The sequence below is a fragment of the Ptiloglossa arizonensis genome, chromosome 6 (assembly GCF_051014685.1).
Source record: "Ptiloglossa arizonensis isolate GNS036 chromosome 6, iyPtiAriz1_principal, whole genome shotgun sequence".
In the NCBI taxonomy this organism is placed as follows: domain Eukaryota; kingdom Metazoa; phylum Arthropoda; class Insecta; order Hymenoptera; family Colletidae; genus Ptiloglossa; species Ptiloglossa arizonensis.
In genome coordinates this window covers 12,690,492-12,709,567 of record NC_135053.1, presented here as the reverse complement: position 1 = coordinate 12,709,567, position 19,076 = coordinate 12,690,492, and the positions used below count along the sequence as shown (strand labels likewise).

General features: G+C 39.9%; 2 protein-coding genes across 5 annotated transcripts in view; one reads left to right on the top strand and one right to left on the bottom strand.

Annotated features, from left to right (window-relative positions):
• Positions 1 to 19,076, bottom strand: part of Pip (heparan sulfate 2-O-sulfotransferase pipe) — a 149,417-nt gene that overhangs the window by 75,252 nt on the left and 55,089 nt on the right. For all 4 annotated transcript variants that reach the window (XM_076314091.1, XM_076314093.1, XM_076314094.1 and 1 more), the window contains one exon: positions 11,514 to 11,662. In XM_076314091.1, coding sequence (XP_076170206.1) covers positions 11,514 to 11,662 — 149 coding nt within the window. The remainder of the gene's footprint in view (positions 1 to 11,513; positions 11,663 to 19,076) is intronic.
• The window catches only part of LOC143148136 (uncharacterized), a 77,805-nt gene that overhangs the window by 15,637 nt on the left and 43,092 nt on the right, over positions 1 to 19,076 (top strand). The window lies entirely within an intron of this gene.

Sequence of the window (19,076 nt, the reverse complement as noted above, 5' to 3'; positions counted from 1 at the left end):
GAAATTCTCCGAATTAGGATCAACGAGAAACGTCGGACGCAGGAAACTGCGCCTCGGCTACAAGCCCGCGCAATTTCCCCGTTATTCAGTTCCGCGTCACGTGTCGCTGCGCGAATCTAGCACGCAAGGACTGCGCAAGGTCTTCACACCTTAGGAATCGGTTTATTGTCATCAATATCTGCTCTTTTCTTTTCTAATATCAAGGTAGATTTTATCGTAGGAAAATGTGTACAAATACATCGATCATCTATACAGTGATTATCTTTCTATTCGATTGTTTCCTACCACCAGATCAATTTAACGACTTTTGTTTAGAAACTTGTCTAGTTTCACTACGCAAAAAATATTTTCAATTTTCAAAAGGTAACCTCACCTTCCAAACAAACGCATAAATTCTATCCGTAACAATACCACGAGTTATACGAATTTTCAGTTAATTTTTATTTCAAGAATTGTAACCGTCCCGTTAAAAAGTTCTTTCAACGACCGGTGAAGGACCGAATATACGAAATTCATAGTTCGAGCGAGCAAGGCTACGTTCACAGTTACGAAACGACCCGATACCACGAACTGGAACTCTGAAACGGTATGACACATCTTTCTGACCCTGACCGGTGATTTCACGCTCCTTCTATTTTCGTAGGTCAATTTTAACGGCTCCTAAGACAGCTGTCGAGGAAACTTCGAATCCTACATTACGTGAACCAAGTACAGAATCACTGTTTACCCAATCGAATCACTTACGAATAATTTCGTAATCGTGATTATTCGTTTCAACAGTATATTTCATTCAACTCGACCACTTCGATCTATCCAATTTTTTTTCAAGTACAAATACTATAATTAACGACCGTTTCTTTCGAAGGACGAATTTTCGAGATTCCAAGGTCGTCAACTTTTTCTTCCTGTAATAACAGAGGTAGTTTCGTTGGAAATTGTTCAACAGCCCGCACATTTAACGCACAATGTAGTATCTTTGACAAGTTGCTGTAACAAGAACGTCGATTCGTTGTCTCCGAGTTCTCGAGGAATTCATTGGAAGATTTCTAATGAATATTTTTGTTCTCTGGAAATGTGTGTTCATTCCTCTCATATTTCCTCGCGTTCTTGTACGAGACAATCCGCGTGGTTCGAGTGTATCTCAAAGGGTAGAAAATTCTCTCGAAAGCAAGACACACGGTACTTCCGCGATGCTTTTTAGAACAGGTTAATTACCATGCACGTATTCTCGGTTTTACGGTTATTCGCGTTGCAGCGCGATTCCATCGGTTGCTATTCCATTTTTCAAATTGTCCTTAATGAGAGTGCCATGCATTCTACTCATGGTAAAGGGGGAATGCCTTCCTTCATTGACAATAAGTGGAACGCTAGAAACAAGGTCAAGAGATATGAACTCTCCGAGCGGAGCGACACATCCATTCTCTCGAAGCGGGACCGCGCTTTACGATGGATAGACCTCACGTGGTTTCGTTGAAAAATCGCGGCAGGGCATTTCTTATCGCGACGACTGCCCACGGCATGCATATATACCAGACGTTAATATTTCGGTCACCGCGGCGCCATTTTTTTTATTACACGAACGTGTCATTTCAGCCTCTTCGTACCACGCCCGGGTCTTCTCCAATCTGGAGTACAAGGAAGGTTCGTGTACTGTTGGTATAAAAAAGGTACGATGAAATAATGGAATTTTTGTTGGAAATATTTGTACAAGTGAGATCAAATTATGTGTACACCCAGGAAATTTCTATATCGCTCAATTGCATCGTTAATGCAAGTTTCCCTAGAAATTAAGAAAGTTGCGATGAAATAATGGAATTTTTATTCGAAATATTTGTACAAGTAAGGTCAAATTATGTGTGTAGACGCCCGGGTCTTTTCGGACCCAAAGAAACTTCTGTATCGTTCAATTGCACCGTTAATGCAAGTTTCCTTAGAAATTAAGAAAGGTGCGATGAAATAATGGAATTTTTGTTCGAAATATTTGTACAAATAAGGTCAAATTATGTGTGTAGACGCCCGGGTCTTTTCGGACCCAAAGAAACTTCTGTATCATTTAATTGCACCGTTAATGCAAGTTTCTATAGAAGTTAAAAAAGTTGCGATGAAATAATGGAATTTTCGTTTGTAATATTTGTACAAGTAAGGTCAAATTATATGTGTATACACCTGGGTCTTTTCAAACCCAGAGAAACTTTTGTATCGTTCAATTGCACCGTTAATGCAAGTTTCCATAGAAATTAAGAAAGGTACGATAAAATAATGGAATTTTCGTTTGAAATATTTGTACAAAGAAAGTCTAATTACGGATCAGTGTAGACCCAAGTGTGATTTCACCAGTGGTCGCTTAAATTGTTGGTATTGCGAGGGTTAAATATCAAGGACGATAGAGAATTAGAAACGCAAACAATGAGAAAAGTTTGAAGCTAAGCTGGTGTAAAATTTTGTGAAAGATCTTCAAACTTATTTAATGCAAGAAATCGTGACACGAATCTTGATTCGTTCGAAGAATTGCTCTGAGAATATCTATGTCAGCGTCATAAATCGTCGAGTCGATTCAACGTCAATTGACGTTAAAACAAACGTCTTCAAGGACGAATTTATTCGTTTCGAATAAACAGAAATTCAATCCGATATCGATCCACGATATTCACGAAACCCACGATGGGTTAGGTAAAAGATCTTTATTCCCACTCCGATTCACTTTGACAAAATTCCAACAACTGATCTCCGACATGCTTCGCCTAATTTACAACAAGTGCTCCAGTTGCGCTTCTCTCGCATCCATTCGTTCCCTTTCATCCTAATCCTTAACCTTTCTCATTTCGTGCATCTGGTCGCATTCACCCAAAAATTCCTGGTCTCGGTTGCTCGTCTTTCGTATCTTGGCACAAAAAAGTCCAATCTTTTCAATGTCAACAAACGAACTTTTTTTCATGCAATTTCATAGTAGAATAGTAACGCACAAAAACCAATTAAAGTTTCTAGAAAACGTCTTACAGTTTATGAGAAATACATTGTCAAATTTATAGTACAGAACAGATGCTACTTTTAGCGGAAGATGTAACGTTAAGATTACAAATAACCGACAATATTGAACGAAAAAAAGTTTCGATAATTTAATTATATTCATAAAAATGAAATATGTAACGTATATCAAACCAACAATTTCGTTATCGTTTTCGGTAGATACGATCAATTTCTCTGCAAAGTGTCCAAACCTACGCTCCAATGATACACAGTTGAATGTTTAAACGAATAAACATTATTTTCTCGGAAATAATGAATTTTAGTCTCTCGTTAGTCTACCATGAACTCCCATCGTTCAGTTCAAACGCTCGTCTTTCTTTCACGCCTCCGAAAACACTTCGCTACACCTCTAACCCAAACACTTCAAATTTTCTAGGGACCACACGCAAAACCGTTCGTTCCCACGCGTTGCCACACATAACAATCGGAAACACTCTGTCGCCTAACAGTGACGTTACGTTCGCTACGTAACGAAACTGCACGGAATCGTCCGATCACCCTACAAGATACTCGACAATCCGCTAGAATCGATTTGTCGGGGCAACGATTCCGCGACGTTCGATGCAATCGAGACAATAAATTCGTCAGTGAATTACCAACGCGAAGAATACAAACCAACGTCGATTTCGTCCCTTGGATAGCAATCCGCGTCCTCATTACGTATCTAATTTCACTAACGAACGCACGTGGATTAGCGGTCTTCCGCAATTCGTTTATCAAAAGTCCCTCCGACCGCGCACAGTAGCGAGATTGGCTTTCTATGCTGCGCTTGTTTACGACAACGTATAATTCAACATGGGGAACGATTAACGACGTCCCCCGATTATTACACGTAACCGACACGGATTAAGAGCACACCGGCAATCCCAGACGAAAGACGACGTTTGCAAATTGGACGATTAATTCAAGTAGTTAAGATCCGTCCCGGGGAAGACACGAGATAGGAACGTGAAATACGTCGCCCTGTACCGCGAGCGATGTTCCGCATTGGGAGCAAGTATCCCGACCGTTGAAAAATCATTTCTCGATTAATTTCTTACTGTGTTCGTCTCTTAATTTAACTTCGAGATCCCTCCGCACGATTCCGTGAGACGAACAAATTGCTTTCGGATAAGAAACGGGGATCGGTTAAACGCGTGGCAATATATTATTCAACGGTTCGAGCCGAACAGTCACCGACCACTTCTCACCGAGAGGGATGTTACGATTTAATTACGGGATAACTGTACCGGGAAATTTGATTATTACCTATCGTTATCGTTGTTAATCGTTTCCGTGCTTCGTTTCGTTTCTTCGTCCCGTTCAACGTCCACCGATTCTATACTTACGGGATTTTAACGCGTCACTTGGTGAAACGACACGAAACGAGAATAATTCGTAAATTGAGGATTGTTTGAGGGAACGAATCCTGGATCAAGAGAAGATTCTATCGTCGTGCGAGTCTACTCGTCTTTAACGATTCGACTTGTGGTAAAGAAGGTTTAACAAGGGATGCAACGTGTAGGGTTAGACTTAGATTTGGGCTTTATCGGCACATGGATCTGTATATATGTTTGGATCGTTTTTGGGTGCGAAGAGTGAAGACTAGGGCAAAGTTCAGCTGATGTCATCTAGGTACTGTTATTTCTGGTCTATGGCTTGTTTTTGGACTGTTACGAGGGCAAGGTTCAGCTGGTGTCATCTGGTGATAGGTAATCTTCAAACGATGAGTCGTCTGATGTTTCACACTGTGATCGTCTTTTTGTGAAAATATAGTTGAAAATACCTGTAAAATGGGGTCAATTGCCCCTCCCTCGAAATTAGGGAACCGTCTTGTTCGATGCAATATGGATGAATCTCGTGAAGATGAAATCTAGGGAACTGGGGGAGGAAATCTAGGGAGATGAAACTGACAGAGAAATCTAGCGAAGATGTCCAAATACAGATTCTGTATACCTTAATAAGACGTTGAGTTCTTATTTAGTGAACAGTTTAAAATGTATAGACCACGATGGATAGTTATTGCACCAGGTACCTGTTTTTAATGTCTAAGAGAATATAATCGAGGATGTTTGGAAAGGCTTAGCGATGTGTAAGTTTCTGGTGTCCGCTATTGGATAGGTACAACGTTTATTAACGATAGAATACGCAAGAGAGGAAGAATTACATGTACCGTTTTAGAAAGTAATATAATCCTTGGAAGAGTGTAACGTTTATTAAGGATAAGTTACACACGAGGAGAAAAATTCTGTGCAGTGTCTTGGAGAATAAAGAAAAGACGTATCGTTGGAGGAGTGCTACGTTTATTAACGATAAACACACTAGGGAAAAAATTATACGCAGTATCTTAGAAAGTAATGTAAGAAGAGATTACACTTCCTTGGTAACACTTTCAATCCTTGGCAATACTTCCTCGTTTTAATGACAATTTATCGTGGACTGATATACTATCTCTTCCTTGTATCATAATTACGCTCGCGTCGACCATAATGATTTTTCCATTGATGTTCGAAACAACGATTAACTTTTGTACGAATAATTGTCTTATTGCTAACCACTGCAGTTCATCGGTAGATGTTCTTTTTAAACACACCCTGTATATACGCGTACACCAATGGGCGGCATTGTATTGTTCGCGTGTACAGCACTCCCTTAATGGAAACATGAAAAACGACTGTAAAACATCATTCTGCCCTACACTTTCGATTTCCAATACTCCTGGGTGTACTCACTTTTGTATACGCACTCGGAATATTCCTAATTATACAAATTGCATCGTGATTGTTATCGTAATGAACGATCGTCGGAGCGTTCCTCGCGGTGAATATTCAATTAATGATATTTATGACACCGAGCTATTTTGATGTCTCTATTCTGTCCCTTTTCCTCCATTTGGTATGTAAAAGTATCATTATCTTCCCTAAATAATATTGGAAAAAATGTATAATCGAATGGAAGTAAAAAGAGAAGGAAAATGTTCGTTTTCGAAGACTTTGAAAATGGCTGCACTTTTTAAATTGGGAGTCAGATTAAAATCGTGAAACGTAGATCAATATTCGAATACAGAACTTTAAATAATATTAGAAAAAATTTATAATCGAATAGAAGTAAAAAGAAAAGGAAAATGTTCGTTTTCGAAGACTTTGAAAATAACTGCACCTTTTAAATTGGGAATCAGTTTGAAATTGTGAAACGTAGATCAATATTCGAATACAGAACTTTAAATAATATTAGAAAAAATTTATAATCGAATAGAAGTAAAAAGAAAAGGAAAATGTTCGTTTCTGAAGACTTTGAAAATGACTGCACCTTTTAAATTGGGAATCAGTTTGAAATCTTGAAACGTAGATCAATATTCGAATATAAAATCTTAAATAATATTGGAAAGAATGTATAATCGAATAGGAGTAAAAAGAAAAGGAAAATGTTCGTTTTTGAAGACTTTGAAAATATCTGCACCTTTTAAATTGGGAATCAGTTTGAATGCGTGGAATGTAGACCAGTATTCGAATACAAAACAGCTTTATTCGACGGAAGGATCGTGTTTCTAGGCACGATCGTATATATATAAGAGGAAGGGGTAGTCGAAGGAGCCCTTATCGGATCTTATCTTACGACGAGCTCCCTTGCATGTGCCAGTACCCTTGAAGAGGTTATACGTATCGCTTATCTCATTTAATAAATGACCACCTTTCTACATTTTAGTCCAAGAAAGTAATACAAACGCGTTACTTGCATTTCCTCCATTTTTCTCTCGTATCGCATTATCCACGATACATAGCGTCGTAAATACAATTTATTTATTACCACCATTAAACCACAGGTATCCTCCAAATAATCTCTACATCCAACGAGCGAAGAATTCAATCAGACGAAAAAGAAAAGAAACTCCAGCTACGATTGAATTAAACGCGACAAAAATTCTCTGTCCATAAATTTCCGGCATCGAAATTCTTTCTCCTTTAATATCACCTACAAGGTATCTCTTATAAAAGAGGTATCTTCCAAAGAATGTGGAAACCGTTTTAAATAAACGCAAGAATAAAAACGAACAATCTCGACAACGCGAAACGTACACTTATTCGGTATCTCGCGTCGAAAGCAATTAACACCGTCTCGTAGGTATTTTCGAGTAAATTTTCGCAAAAAGACGATTACACAATCGGTGTACGATGAACTGCGTGGAGAACGAAGCGAATCGCGGAAACGATTAATAACGATAAACAAGTTGTTCCCTTTCAGGAATCTGGAAATACGATGAAATCTAGGTATTATTAACGATACGACCGGATAATTGCTAGACGAAGCCAGCCCTTAATTAAACGGACTATAAAACGCGCCACAACAACTTGGAAACAGCAGTCGCGTTTAAAGAAAACCGGAACGTTACGCGGAGGGTCCGCGGTAACTAATTAGCGTATTACAGATAAACGAGGGCCCCGATACCGTTACGTATCTCGCGTATACGAAATGCTACCCGCTTGGAATGATAATAATCTAATGATACACATATACACGCACGGCACGGACGCCAAGTGCACGCTTCTCCGACGACGAACGTGTACTTAGTACGTTCACTCTCACACCTTGACCTTCTTCAACCGGGAAGTCGGATCCTCCGCGGAGAACAGAGAACGTGTTCGTGTGCGCTGGCCAGTGTTACGCTCGCGCACGAGCGCGCCACTGCGCGCGCGTGTCGGTTCATTGTGTTTGCCATTTTCTCCGGGCCAATTTAGAAATTTCCTTTCGCACACTCGAAAGCGATCGAGTCTGCTCTCATTTTAATTGTGCCGAAACTGGCTAAAGGCTCGATCGATCGAATCGAATTCACGAAAAGAAAGTATACTTCTCGAAACGAAACGATCGAAAACACGATTTGAGATTTTCTAGAGAACGTTTCGAACTTGGAGGAAATCCTATTCGAATCCACGAAAAGAATTTCTCGATAGAAGAGAGTTGAAAATGATTTTATATTTTATAAAGAACGTTTCGAACTCGGAGGAAATTTTAATCGAATCCACGATAAGAGTTTCTCGAAAGAAGAAAGTCCAAAACGATTTTATATTTTTTAGAGAACGTTTCGAACTCGGAAGAAATTCTAATCGAATCCACGAAAAGAATTTCTCGATAGAAGTAAGTTGAAAACGATTTTATATTTTCTAGAGAACATTTTAGACTCAGAAGAAAATCTACTTGAATCCACGAATAGAGTTTCTTGAAAGAAGAAAGTCGAAAACGATTTTATAATTGAAATATTTATACTTTTACAGTTGATTTAGAATATCTGTCCTCGGTGAATTTATTCGTTCTATTACGCGAAATTGAACTAGTAAATATCGGAAAATATATTATCGAAAGTCACTTCAAGAGTTGATTGTACCCCATAAACGTGAAAACAAGTTTATGCATGTAAAGGCAGCACATTTCAAGTGTCCCTACTTGTGAGACTCTCTGTTAAAAAAATTTCTTATATCTCATAAACACAGATAGGTACATACTAACACAGAAGTATAAACATACATCTTTCATTGCTTTTTGGTATACAATCCACTCCTGGGGTAAATTCCACAAAATACAGGACACATCTTGTATATTCTAACTTACTTCCGGACATCGACTTTCATTTTGAAACCAAAAAAAAAAGTGCTCGATCAACGCACGCGAAAAGAATCTCTAATTCGATCGACGAACTTCTTCGTCGATACCAGATCTTGCTCGCGTCTTTCATAACCGGGACAAAACGTTCCCATAACAATACATCACGATCGTCGTCGTTCATTCGAGAAAATTTTCGAAGCTCGTGGAAGAACGGATCGGTCCCAGCATCTAATTGTCAAACAGTGTCTGGTACTGGTTCGTTTAATCGAACGATCTTCGGAAGGAATTGCGTTCGCGATATAATCGAGAAACTTAAGAAGCGACATTACAGCCGGTAACCGAGATCCGTCACGGTGTTTCGAAATGAATGTTTTTCTCCACGGTGAATATAAGCGATACGAATACGTGAATCCCGGCGAAGCATCGATTTCGCGACGGCGTATAATAAAGTTCGCGATACGTATCCAATTGCAAACGGAGGCTACGTTCTACTTCTGACCCCGTGGCACTCGCAAGGGGAATGTCAGTACCTTTACCGATTCCCGACAGACTTATAGGACCACTTGTACAACGATCGTAACCGGAATTATAACCGTAGATAACCGGTCAGTTATAAAGAAAATAAGTGGTAAACTTTGAAGGAACAGCACAGCCGGGTGTACTCGACTAGTGGAGCAACCTAACCTAGGTAATTGTAGCTTAGTGGCAAACGTGGGAGACTGGCGATGTATCGACACGAGAGATGTTCACGGTATAATCTACACTTACGTTTTCATTGTTTCTACGACGAATTTCACCCTAATTCCTACACCCGTTGTTGCGTTACAGTTATTTATCCTAGTGTCTTCGATTAAGTTTCTCCAAAATTTTATCGATTATTTTCTTTACAACTGGTTATCTTACGGTTATGATTAAAGTTACGTTCAATAAACGAGAGTGCATTTTAAGAGATGAATTGCAAGTGGTTTCGTAATTGTAAAAAAGAGGAATAAAATCGATACGAAAGGAGGTAAGTATTTACGACTCGATCCAATGGTTAATCAGAGTGAAACAGCTTTCGTGTGCAAATACTGGGAAATTTCATTAAAATCAGTGCTGACATTTTCCCTGTTCGACTGCCTCGACCGCGAGCAATGAATCTGCAACATTTCGAGAAATTCCTGGACGGTCGTGATTTGTCACGACAACGCGCTGAAGGATACATCGGCCGCCACCATGGGAAAGTCGACGACGTTCCGTGTCGAGTAATTCGTAACTCTCGCGGAGACGTCCGAGATTCCGTGACGAGCTCTCGGTATCTTGCACCACGGTGTAAAGAATCGTTATAGGACCGCTTTTTATTACGGGGCACGGTCCGTCCTGACGACTTTCCAATTGAACTCGGAAACGCTTCGGGTGGTTTTCCATTGAGACGACCACTGGTAATTTATCGATTGCGCGCGTGGATACACGCACCGGATGGACTCGAGATCGCGTATGGATTTTCCAGCGAGTATGGAGTGTACATCGCGTGCGCGCGGTCACGTTTGAAAGCTTTACAAAGTTAAAACAAGACGTGACGACTTTCCAATTGATTTAAAACACTTTAGGTGGTTTTCCATCGCGACGAAAACTGTAGTTTACCGATTGCACACGTAAACATACACGTCTGAAGGACTTAAGATCACTTATGGATTTTCCAGCGAGTATAGAGTGTACATCGCGTTCTTGGGGTCACGCGTGAAAGTTTCACGAAGATGAAGTAAGTCTTAACGACTTTCTAATCGATTTAAAACGCTTTAGATGGTTCTCCATCATGACGACAACTGTAATTTATTGACTACGTACACATCGGAAGGATTCTAGACTACGTATGGATTTTCCAGCGAGTATGGAGTGTACATCGCGTTCGTGGGGTCACGCGTGAAAGTTTCACGAAGATGAAGTAAGTCTTGACGACTTTCTAATTGATTTGAAACGCTTTAGATGGTTCTCCGTCGCGACGATAACTGTAATTTACCGATTGTGTGCGTGGACATTCACAGCGAAAGGCTTCGAGATCGCGTATGAATTTTTTAGCGAGTATGGAATGTACATCGCGTTTGCGCGGTCACGTGTGAAAGTTTCACGAAGTTGAAGTAAAACGTGACGACTTTCCAACTGATTTCACACGCTTTGAGTGGTTTTCCATCGCGACGACAACTATAGTTCATCGATTGCACGTGTAAACATACACATCTGAAGAACTCAAGGTCGCGTATGGATTCTCCAGCGAGTATGGAGTGTACATTGCATTCTCGCGGTCACGTGTGAAAGTTTCACGAAGTTGAAGTAAAACGTGATGACTTTCCAACCGATTTCACACGCTTTGAGTGGTTTTCCATCGCGACGATAACCGTAGTTTATCGATTGCACGCGTAAACATACACATTGGAAGGACTCGAGACTACGTGTAGATTTTCCAGCGGATATGGAGTGTACATCACATTCTCGCGGTTACGCGTGAAAACTTCACGAAGATAAAGTAAGTCTTGACGACTTTCCAATTGATTTCTCACGCTTTAGGTGTTTTTCCATCGCGACGACAATCGTAATTTATCGATTGCACGCGTAAACATACACATTTGAAGGACTCGAGACTACGTACGGATTCTCCTGCGAGTATACAGTGTACATCGCGTTCGCGCGGTCACGCATGAAAGTTTCACGAAGATAAAGTAAATCTTGATGACTTTTCAATAGATTTCAAATGCTTTAAGTAGTTCTCCATCGCGATGACAACCGTAATTTATCAATTGCACGCGTAAACATACATATTTGAAGGACTCGAGACTACGTATAGATTCTCCAGCGAGTATACAGTGTACATCGCGTTCACGCGGTCACGCGTGAAAGTTTCACGAAGTTGAAGCAAGACGAGTGAAACTCACCGAAGGAGAGTTGATTTTCCGGCAGAATCTCGTCCTCGCCGGGCTGAAGACGCACCTCCATTTTTCGCAGACGCGAGTGCAGCTCTCTCGTGTGCAGGAAGAGGAAGAGGGTGCAGGAAATCGCTATCAATGCAATCAGCTCGATGGTCCTGGAAAAGAAATCTGAGATAAGAGGTCCGAGACGATAAAAGCTCAACGACTCGACGATGTTAATCGAGCGTGATCGTTGTTAACATCGCGGCCGGAGAGAGTTTCAATCACCGAAACTTTTGATCCTTCGCACGATGTTTCTTTGTTGGGACTCGATGGAACGGAGATACGGGTACAATGTACTTTATTTATTTATTTATTCGAGTAACGGGGAAAAATACGTTTGGCACGAGATAAAACGAACAGAGGGGAACAGACGAGAGAGGAAAAGATCGTACACCGAATCTTGTCGTCGGTTTTGTCGTAAGTATTTTTAGCTATTGTTCTGTCGCGGATCGGGCCATTGTAAAAGAAATAAGAAACACTATCAGTTTCGGCTAATCGGAATTTATTTACGCGGTTGGCAACGAATGAAAAATTGTGGTATTATATTTGAAACGGGTCGTGTTGCAAGTATACATATTTTCAAACAATAAGGAACATTATCGGCTTTAACTAATCTAATTTATTTACACAGTCGGTTACCGAAGAAAAATGCTGGCATTATTTGAAACGGGTTGTGACGCAAGTATTGTTATTTTAAAATAATACGAAGTATTATCAGTTTCGACTAATCATAATTTATTTATACAGTTGGTAACCGAAGAAAAATAGTTGTATTATTTGAAACGAGCCGTGTCGCAAGTATTGCTATTTTCAAACAATATATGTGTACCATTATCAGTTTCGACTAATCGTAATTTATTTGCACAGTTGGTAACGGAAGGAAAACCGGGGTATTATTCAAAATGATCCGTGTTGCAAGTACAGCTAGTGCAAAACAATAAGAAAGTTATCAGTTTCGACTAATCGGAATTTATGTGCATTGTTAATTTAAGAAGAGAAATAGCGGTATAATTTGAAACGGGTTGTGTTGTAAGTATAGCTATTGCAAAAGAAATAAGCAATCATTATCGGTCTCAACCAATCGGAATCCATTTGCACGGTTAATAAAGAAAGAAAAATACTGGCATTGTTTGAAACGGTTGTTTCTGCAGTGACAAAAAAAAAAAAAAAGAAAAAAACAAACGGTAACGCTTCTTATTTACTTAACATTGTAGCAGAACTGCTGATAGAAATCGGTAGACCAAATCACTCTAGTAATAATTACCGAGAAACCTGTTCCGTTAATTAGCGATCACTTTCCCAATATCATGAATCACTTCTTACATAGATTTTTAGGTCTATGTTTATAACCGCGTTAATCCACCGGATAGATATCTACAAGAAAGTCTGGTCCGGAGTATACCAATAAACATCCGTGAAACCTGTTTCATTCATTAGTGGAAACAAAATATTCCCAATGTCGCGAATTAATTCTCGTACGAGGTGGTGACAACCATATTGGTCTCATCTTCTCCCCATTTCGAGACACAGAAACTTGTATCGATCGTGTGCTAATAAATTCCACAGCCATACTTCCGTGATATAACAAATATTTGTCTTGGTTATATAATATATCGTAAACAACAATGAACATACCAAAGTTTAAGCTCGTCCTTCTTCTCAGACTAAAGCATCATGAATCGACTCTCGTGCGAGTTATCAAGCTCGAGATAAATCTGGACTATACCAATAAGTACCAGAAAACCTTCTCTCGAAAAGATCTACGTGCTGCACTTTCCTCGGATTGCATCCATGCAGTTTCAAAAACTCGATTTACGCGTTACGTTCTTATTATACTTCCTCGTATACGCTACGTTAATATTTCTTACTGAATCTCCTTTACCGTTTACGCTTTGTCCTCACCGACATTGAAAACTACTCGTAACTCGTCTCCCACTCGTTCACACGCTCGCTCGTTCGCGCACTCGCGCGCGAAATCGACCACGATACGTCCTTGTTGAACCATCCCACGAACAAACACAAGAAAACCATCCCCGCGGAGTTAATGGACAAAGGACGAGGAACATCACCGAACGTACCAGAACTTGGCTGCGTCGTTTTTCACGAACCGAAGTGTCACGAGTCGAGTGTCATGTGGGTTGTCAGCGCCCAAAGGAAACAGGGCATGGCAAAGTCATCTGTCCCGTAAATTGATTATCCTATTCACGGAGATGTTTCACGTGCGACCTGGTTTCACCGGGCAGGAAGCGATCTCTCGTCGACCGTGAAAGGACGAGCGTCCTCCTCCTCGTCGTCGTCCTCCTCGTCGTCGTCGTCGTCTTCGTCCCGGTCGAGATGCAAAACCGCGCAACGATGCACCGGTGGCTACACCTTGGGTGCACGTTTCTCGGTGCACACGTAGCGCGGTTTATGACTTTATGGAACGAGTAATTAAGTTGTGTCTTACTTTACGCTCCGAGGGTGGAATGTAAAAAGTAAAAGATCCTCTTCGTAGCGTACGCGCGGTTATTGCGAACGTCATCGTGATGCAAATCCTTCGCCGATTAATCGCCACAACCATAATAATGATAATGATTGCGATGTCCCGCGGACAGTGTACCGCACCGTCCTGGTGCATCGTGCTTATAAGGGGAAACTCGATACTATTTACATACAAAAACAACGAAATATAAGTGTTTGCGGTCAGAGTGCGCGATGTTCGAATTTTCAATGTGCAACTGACGTGCACGGTAATGGTGCAACGGCGGTCACTTGTCAATGGTATTCTTTTTTTGACGGTTTGTCGAGGCACAACGTATCGATTCGAGCGAAATCTTCTTCGAGTCTTCTTCGAGTCTTCCTCGATCTCACGCTCGATCTTGATTTCGATTCACCGAATCCTGATTCATGGCCCTTCCGGGGACAGGTAATTGCAAATGGATGGTGCAATAAACTAGGAACGACCTATCGATTATCGATCGGTCGGGTAGATAACAGGTGACGCCTATGTATGTATTACACTTCCGTTTATATTTGCATATTCTGTACATCGTGTAATAGTTTCTGGAACAGTTAACGCGTACCCGTCCGGTGCAACATTCTTAGCGATTACAAACCGTTGTAAAAGTAAAACCGTTGCTTGGTAATTTTAAACCTAAGCATCGGTTCTGAATACTCGTGAGTTAAGTAATAATACTCATCGAAACCAACAAGATTCACGATCTCCACGAGTAGATTAAAGGGACAAAGGTTGTCGACCAAGTAGTGTAATTCAATGACGCAATCGCTAATAATTTAACCATTGATGCAATATTAAACCCATAAAAAAAAAGAATACAAAGATACAATAGGATCTTTTTTTTCGATACTTTTCCGTAAGATGTAAATAAAATTATTTATACAATCATCTGGAACGTTAATCGAAAAGAAGAAATTCTCGATATTTTTCACGATACGACGATTGAAAAAAAATATTGAAAATCTAAAATGTTCCGTAACGATACGATCTTCCGCAGCTGCAGAAAATATATATCAACGACAGGGCACGTGTAATTATTAATTATTTGCGTGACGGTGCAATAACGCGGTGAAATTTTTTACCTATTACAGGAAGAACTTTCGTTGCGCGTGTAACAAGTATAATATTGACCCTGCTACAGGTTTGTACCATAATCGAGCCTCTTCGTAGCCCCGTCCTCTTCTTTGCTCGCATCGGTGGTCTTCTTCTCGCGCATTCTTTCGAACGTTCGAACGTTGACACGCGTGACAGTGTTTTCTTGTAATATTATTGTGGCGTGAGATGGCCGCCGTGCGAAATTACAACAGCTCGAACCGGAAATTCCAGTGAATGGTTTCTTGTATGATGCCCGAAGCACGACAGAACCGGGTCTCGAGGGTCCATTTTGTTTCGAAACGAACAAAGCAGAATCCGCGTAACGTTACGCGTTCGAGTTCAGAGATTGTGTAATACCAATTTCGCGTGTCGTTGGTATTTTACGATTTGTTGGAGCTTCTAACTGCGCTTGGTCACTTCCGTATTGAAAGTGACACCACGTCGCTAAAAAGAAACGGAGAAACGGGTACAAAAGGAAAATCATACCACCGAGGTACAGAAAATCATACCAATGAGGTTTCAGCATTAAAGAGATTCGAACGTAAAAAATATACGATATCGAAACGATGATAAAACAACCGTAAACTGAATAAAAGAAACAGTCAGGAATTTAATACGAATAATATAAAATTTTATATCGTCGTTCGGATCGTTTTTACAAGGTGTACGTATTCGATACGTAATTGCGAATTACTCAAAAACGACGTATAAAAACTAGTTCGAACATTAATCTATCGTAATTAGTTTTTCTGTACATGGATGCGTAGAGGTAGTAAGAAGGTGACATAAGTCTTTCCAAATGGAATCGTGTCATTCTTAATGCACTAATCCGGAAAAGTATTAACCTATTTATGTCGTAAAATCATTAGTTTGGAAGATATTTTAATCTCGTGGTTGCTAATTGGTATTAGCGGCATTGGTATACTGAAAATCTCCGAATGGACGATAATAAAATTTCGTTCAAGTCGATACTACCGTATCGCAATATCGAGATTAAAATGTCTCCTAAAGTAATGATTTTTCGACATAAATAGTTTACCACTTTTTTCATTCCATTTAAGAAAACGTATGTCACCTTTGTACGACCTCTACTCGGCCATGTAGAGGTAAAACTAATTACAGAAGATTGTGTTCCTCTAGAAACCATTCGATTCCAGTTTGGACCATTTTTTAATTATATTAATGATAGTTTACGAGCAATTTGCATTCGTGGACTAAAATCAGTCACCTTGTATTCGCATTTTGAACTATGTATTATAATTTCGAATACTCGTGTCGAATATTGCAAAGAATTGCATACGGTCGACGGAAAAACAATTTTCAAGAAAAATGGATCGAACGAAAGCGAAATTAATTCGGAAAAGGTGGCCCAATTTTAATAAAAATAATTACACCGATCCTCGAGTTCGCGAAGCGTTCGTCGTTTTTCAAATCGATTATTTTCTTCAACGTAGCGCCCGTCGTTGGCTATTAAACCGCTCCTGAATAACCGCGAGACTATTAAAACACTGGAACAATAAAATGAAAGATAATTACACGCGAGCACGCGGCGATCGGCTTTCTATTGTAATAATTCGCACACGCGTCGGGGAAATTACCGCCACAATTCCTTTAATATTGCACGGTTTAACACCTGAATTTAACCCCTCGAAACAATTAACCTTCGAGCCATTTTAAAATCAGTCGAAACAAATGAAAGAGAAACGGAAAGAGAAATCCTCGAAAAATTGAAAGAATTTAAAAAATTTTTACCAAAATTCGAAAACTCTTTAAAATGAGTTACAATGGTAAAATTTCGAATTTTATAATTTTAATTTTAATTTTCAATCTATCGAGACATTAAAATAAATGTATCTTACAATAAATAAAACTACAAACGAAATAATATACGTAATGGGTGTTGATCGTGTAATGGATCGAAAGAATTTAGATGAAACATTATATTAACATCCTCAGGGACGAGATATTTTGCAATCATGAAAATCTCGCGATCATATTACCGAGGTAAATTTAATTACGAATATTTATTCTCAATTTTACTACTGCACAGTAGCTAAACGTTTCACAGCACGAGATTCTCCGTTACCCTTCTAAATTTATTATTACGTTTACACCCGTTTGTACCAGTTTAGACATGTTTTTTTTCTTTTCTTTTCTTTTCTTTTTTCGTTCTGTAATCCTAAACACAATTACAATCAAAGTTGAATGAATTTAATTCGACGAGTTCCGTAAATAATTGCTCGAGAAAAGTTAGTCGCGCACTATATGGCGCGTTCCGCGTTTAAAGTGTTAACATTGTTCATCGCCGTGAAATTGCGCCAAGTTTCTAATTCCTGAAAATCGATCGTGTGCTTTGCAACGGGAATGAAACTTATGTCGTAGAACGACATACATCCTGGACCTATCCATCCTACGATATTTCCTAGACACGTCTCTACGAAATAAACAAAATTAGAAATTTTCCCGCGGTGGATGATTGCACAATTTTAGACCCAACCGCGACTCGAAAGACATTTTGATGAACATCGTATCCGTGAACAATCGACACGAGAACCGCGTGGGAGATCGTGATTGACAATTTCCATGCAATCGTGGCTGCGGCCGAAACTAATTGTCGAAACTGTTACATCCACGTTGTAACGCATTACGATTCCAACGGCGTATATAGGTAAGCGTTTGTACACGTCTAACGTTACCGCGTCTCGTAGACCATGAAAATAACCGAACGTGGATCACCCGAAAATTGAAAAAAAAAAAAAAGGCAACGTGTCAGATTTCGTTGAACGATAGCGCGGTTGGACGAGTGCAACTGATACGTTGATGAAACTCACGTTGAACGAAAATCGTTTACGGACACGAAGACCGATGTTAATTGGTCGATCGTGTATACAAAGTAAAAAAAAGAATTCCTCGTTCCAAAGGTATTAATAACGAATTAGTCGTATAATTACTGGGGCATCGCTACAATTACTTACCATTAATTGCCGTTAATTACAAAGTAACTGAAACTATTAATTAGTTTAGAAACTATTTAATTACCGCAATTTCCTATCGGGTGGCTTCGAATCGTTTCCTCGAAAACGTAGAAACCCGAACGAGGAGAGAAAAGGAGAGGGTTGCTCGGACGCGTTTCACGGAAAGAAACGAAATTTGTTTTCTAAGAACGACGCGCGATCTCCATGCAACCTGAATATCCGATACTCACCGGTAAACACGCCGAGGAACACTTCAAGAATGTTTCTTTCCTCGTTTTTCCAGCGAGTAAATCAACGTTTACCGCGCCGGGTTTCGCTCCTCGGGAACGAGCAACGTTCACCGACGTTGTAAATCTCACGATTTTATTATCTTATTTTATCCGAAACCGGGATCTAAACGAATTCTAATTATTTTTCTAGGCGTACCGTTCTTCTTCGAGATTCAACAAGGAAACGTAACGTTTGCTCGCCATTGTGTCAACTCTTCTCGATTTGATTGTAGATTTACGATAGATAATTGTAGATAACGCGCAGATGGTCAATAATTTTGCAATGTATCGTATACATTTCCACGCGTGTGTTACGTGCACGTAGTTTTGTAATATACATACGCAATTGGTTCTCGGTTGGGGTTGCGACGACTGATACTTTTCGTTTTGAGCAATTTCGTGCAAAGATGTACTAACGAAACTACGCAGCGATTTCTATCGATGTATCTTACGCAATACTATTGCACGAGATTACTTGAAACGAAAAATATTGATCAACGAAACCCCATCGAAAGCTTTAAATCCAGTTACGTCAATCCCAAATTCAATTTCGTTCTATCAACTCGGCTGAGCCGAAACAAAGACAGGAACACTCTCTCGAACCATACTTCGTCGCTCTATTACGTTAAGGACGAGGTAACATTAAACCTTAACCGATATGATAGGTATTTCGTCATGTATACGGTATGGT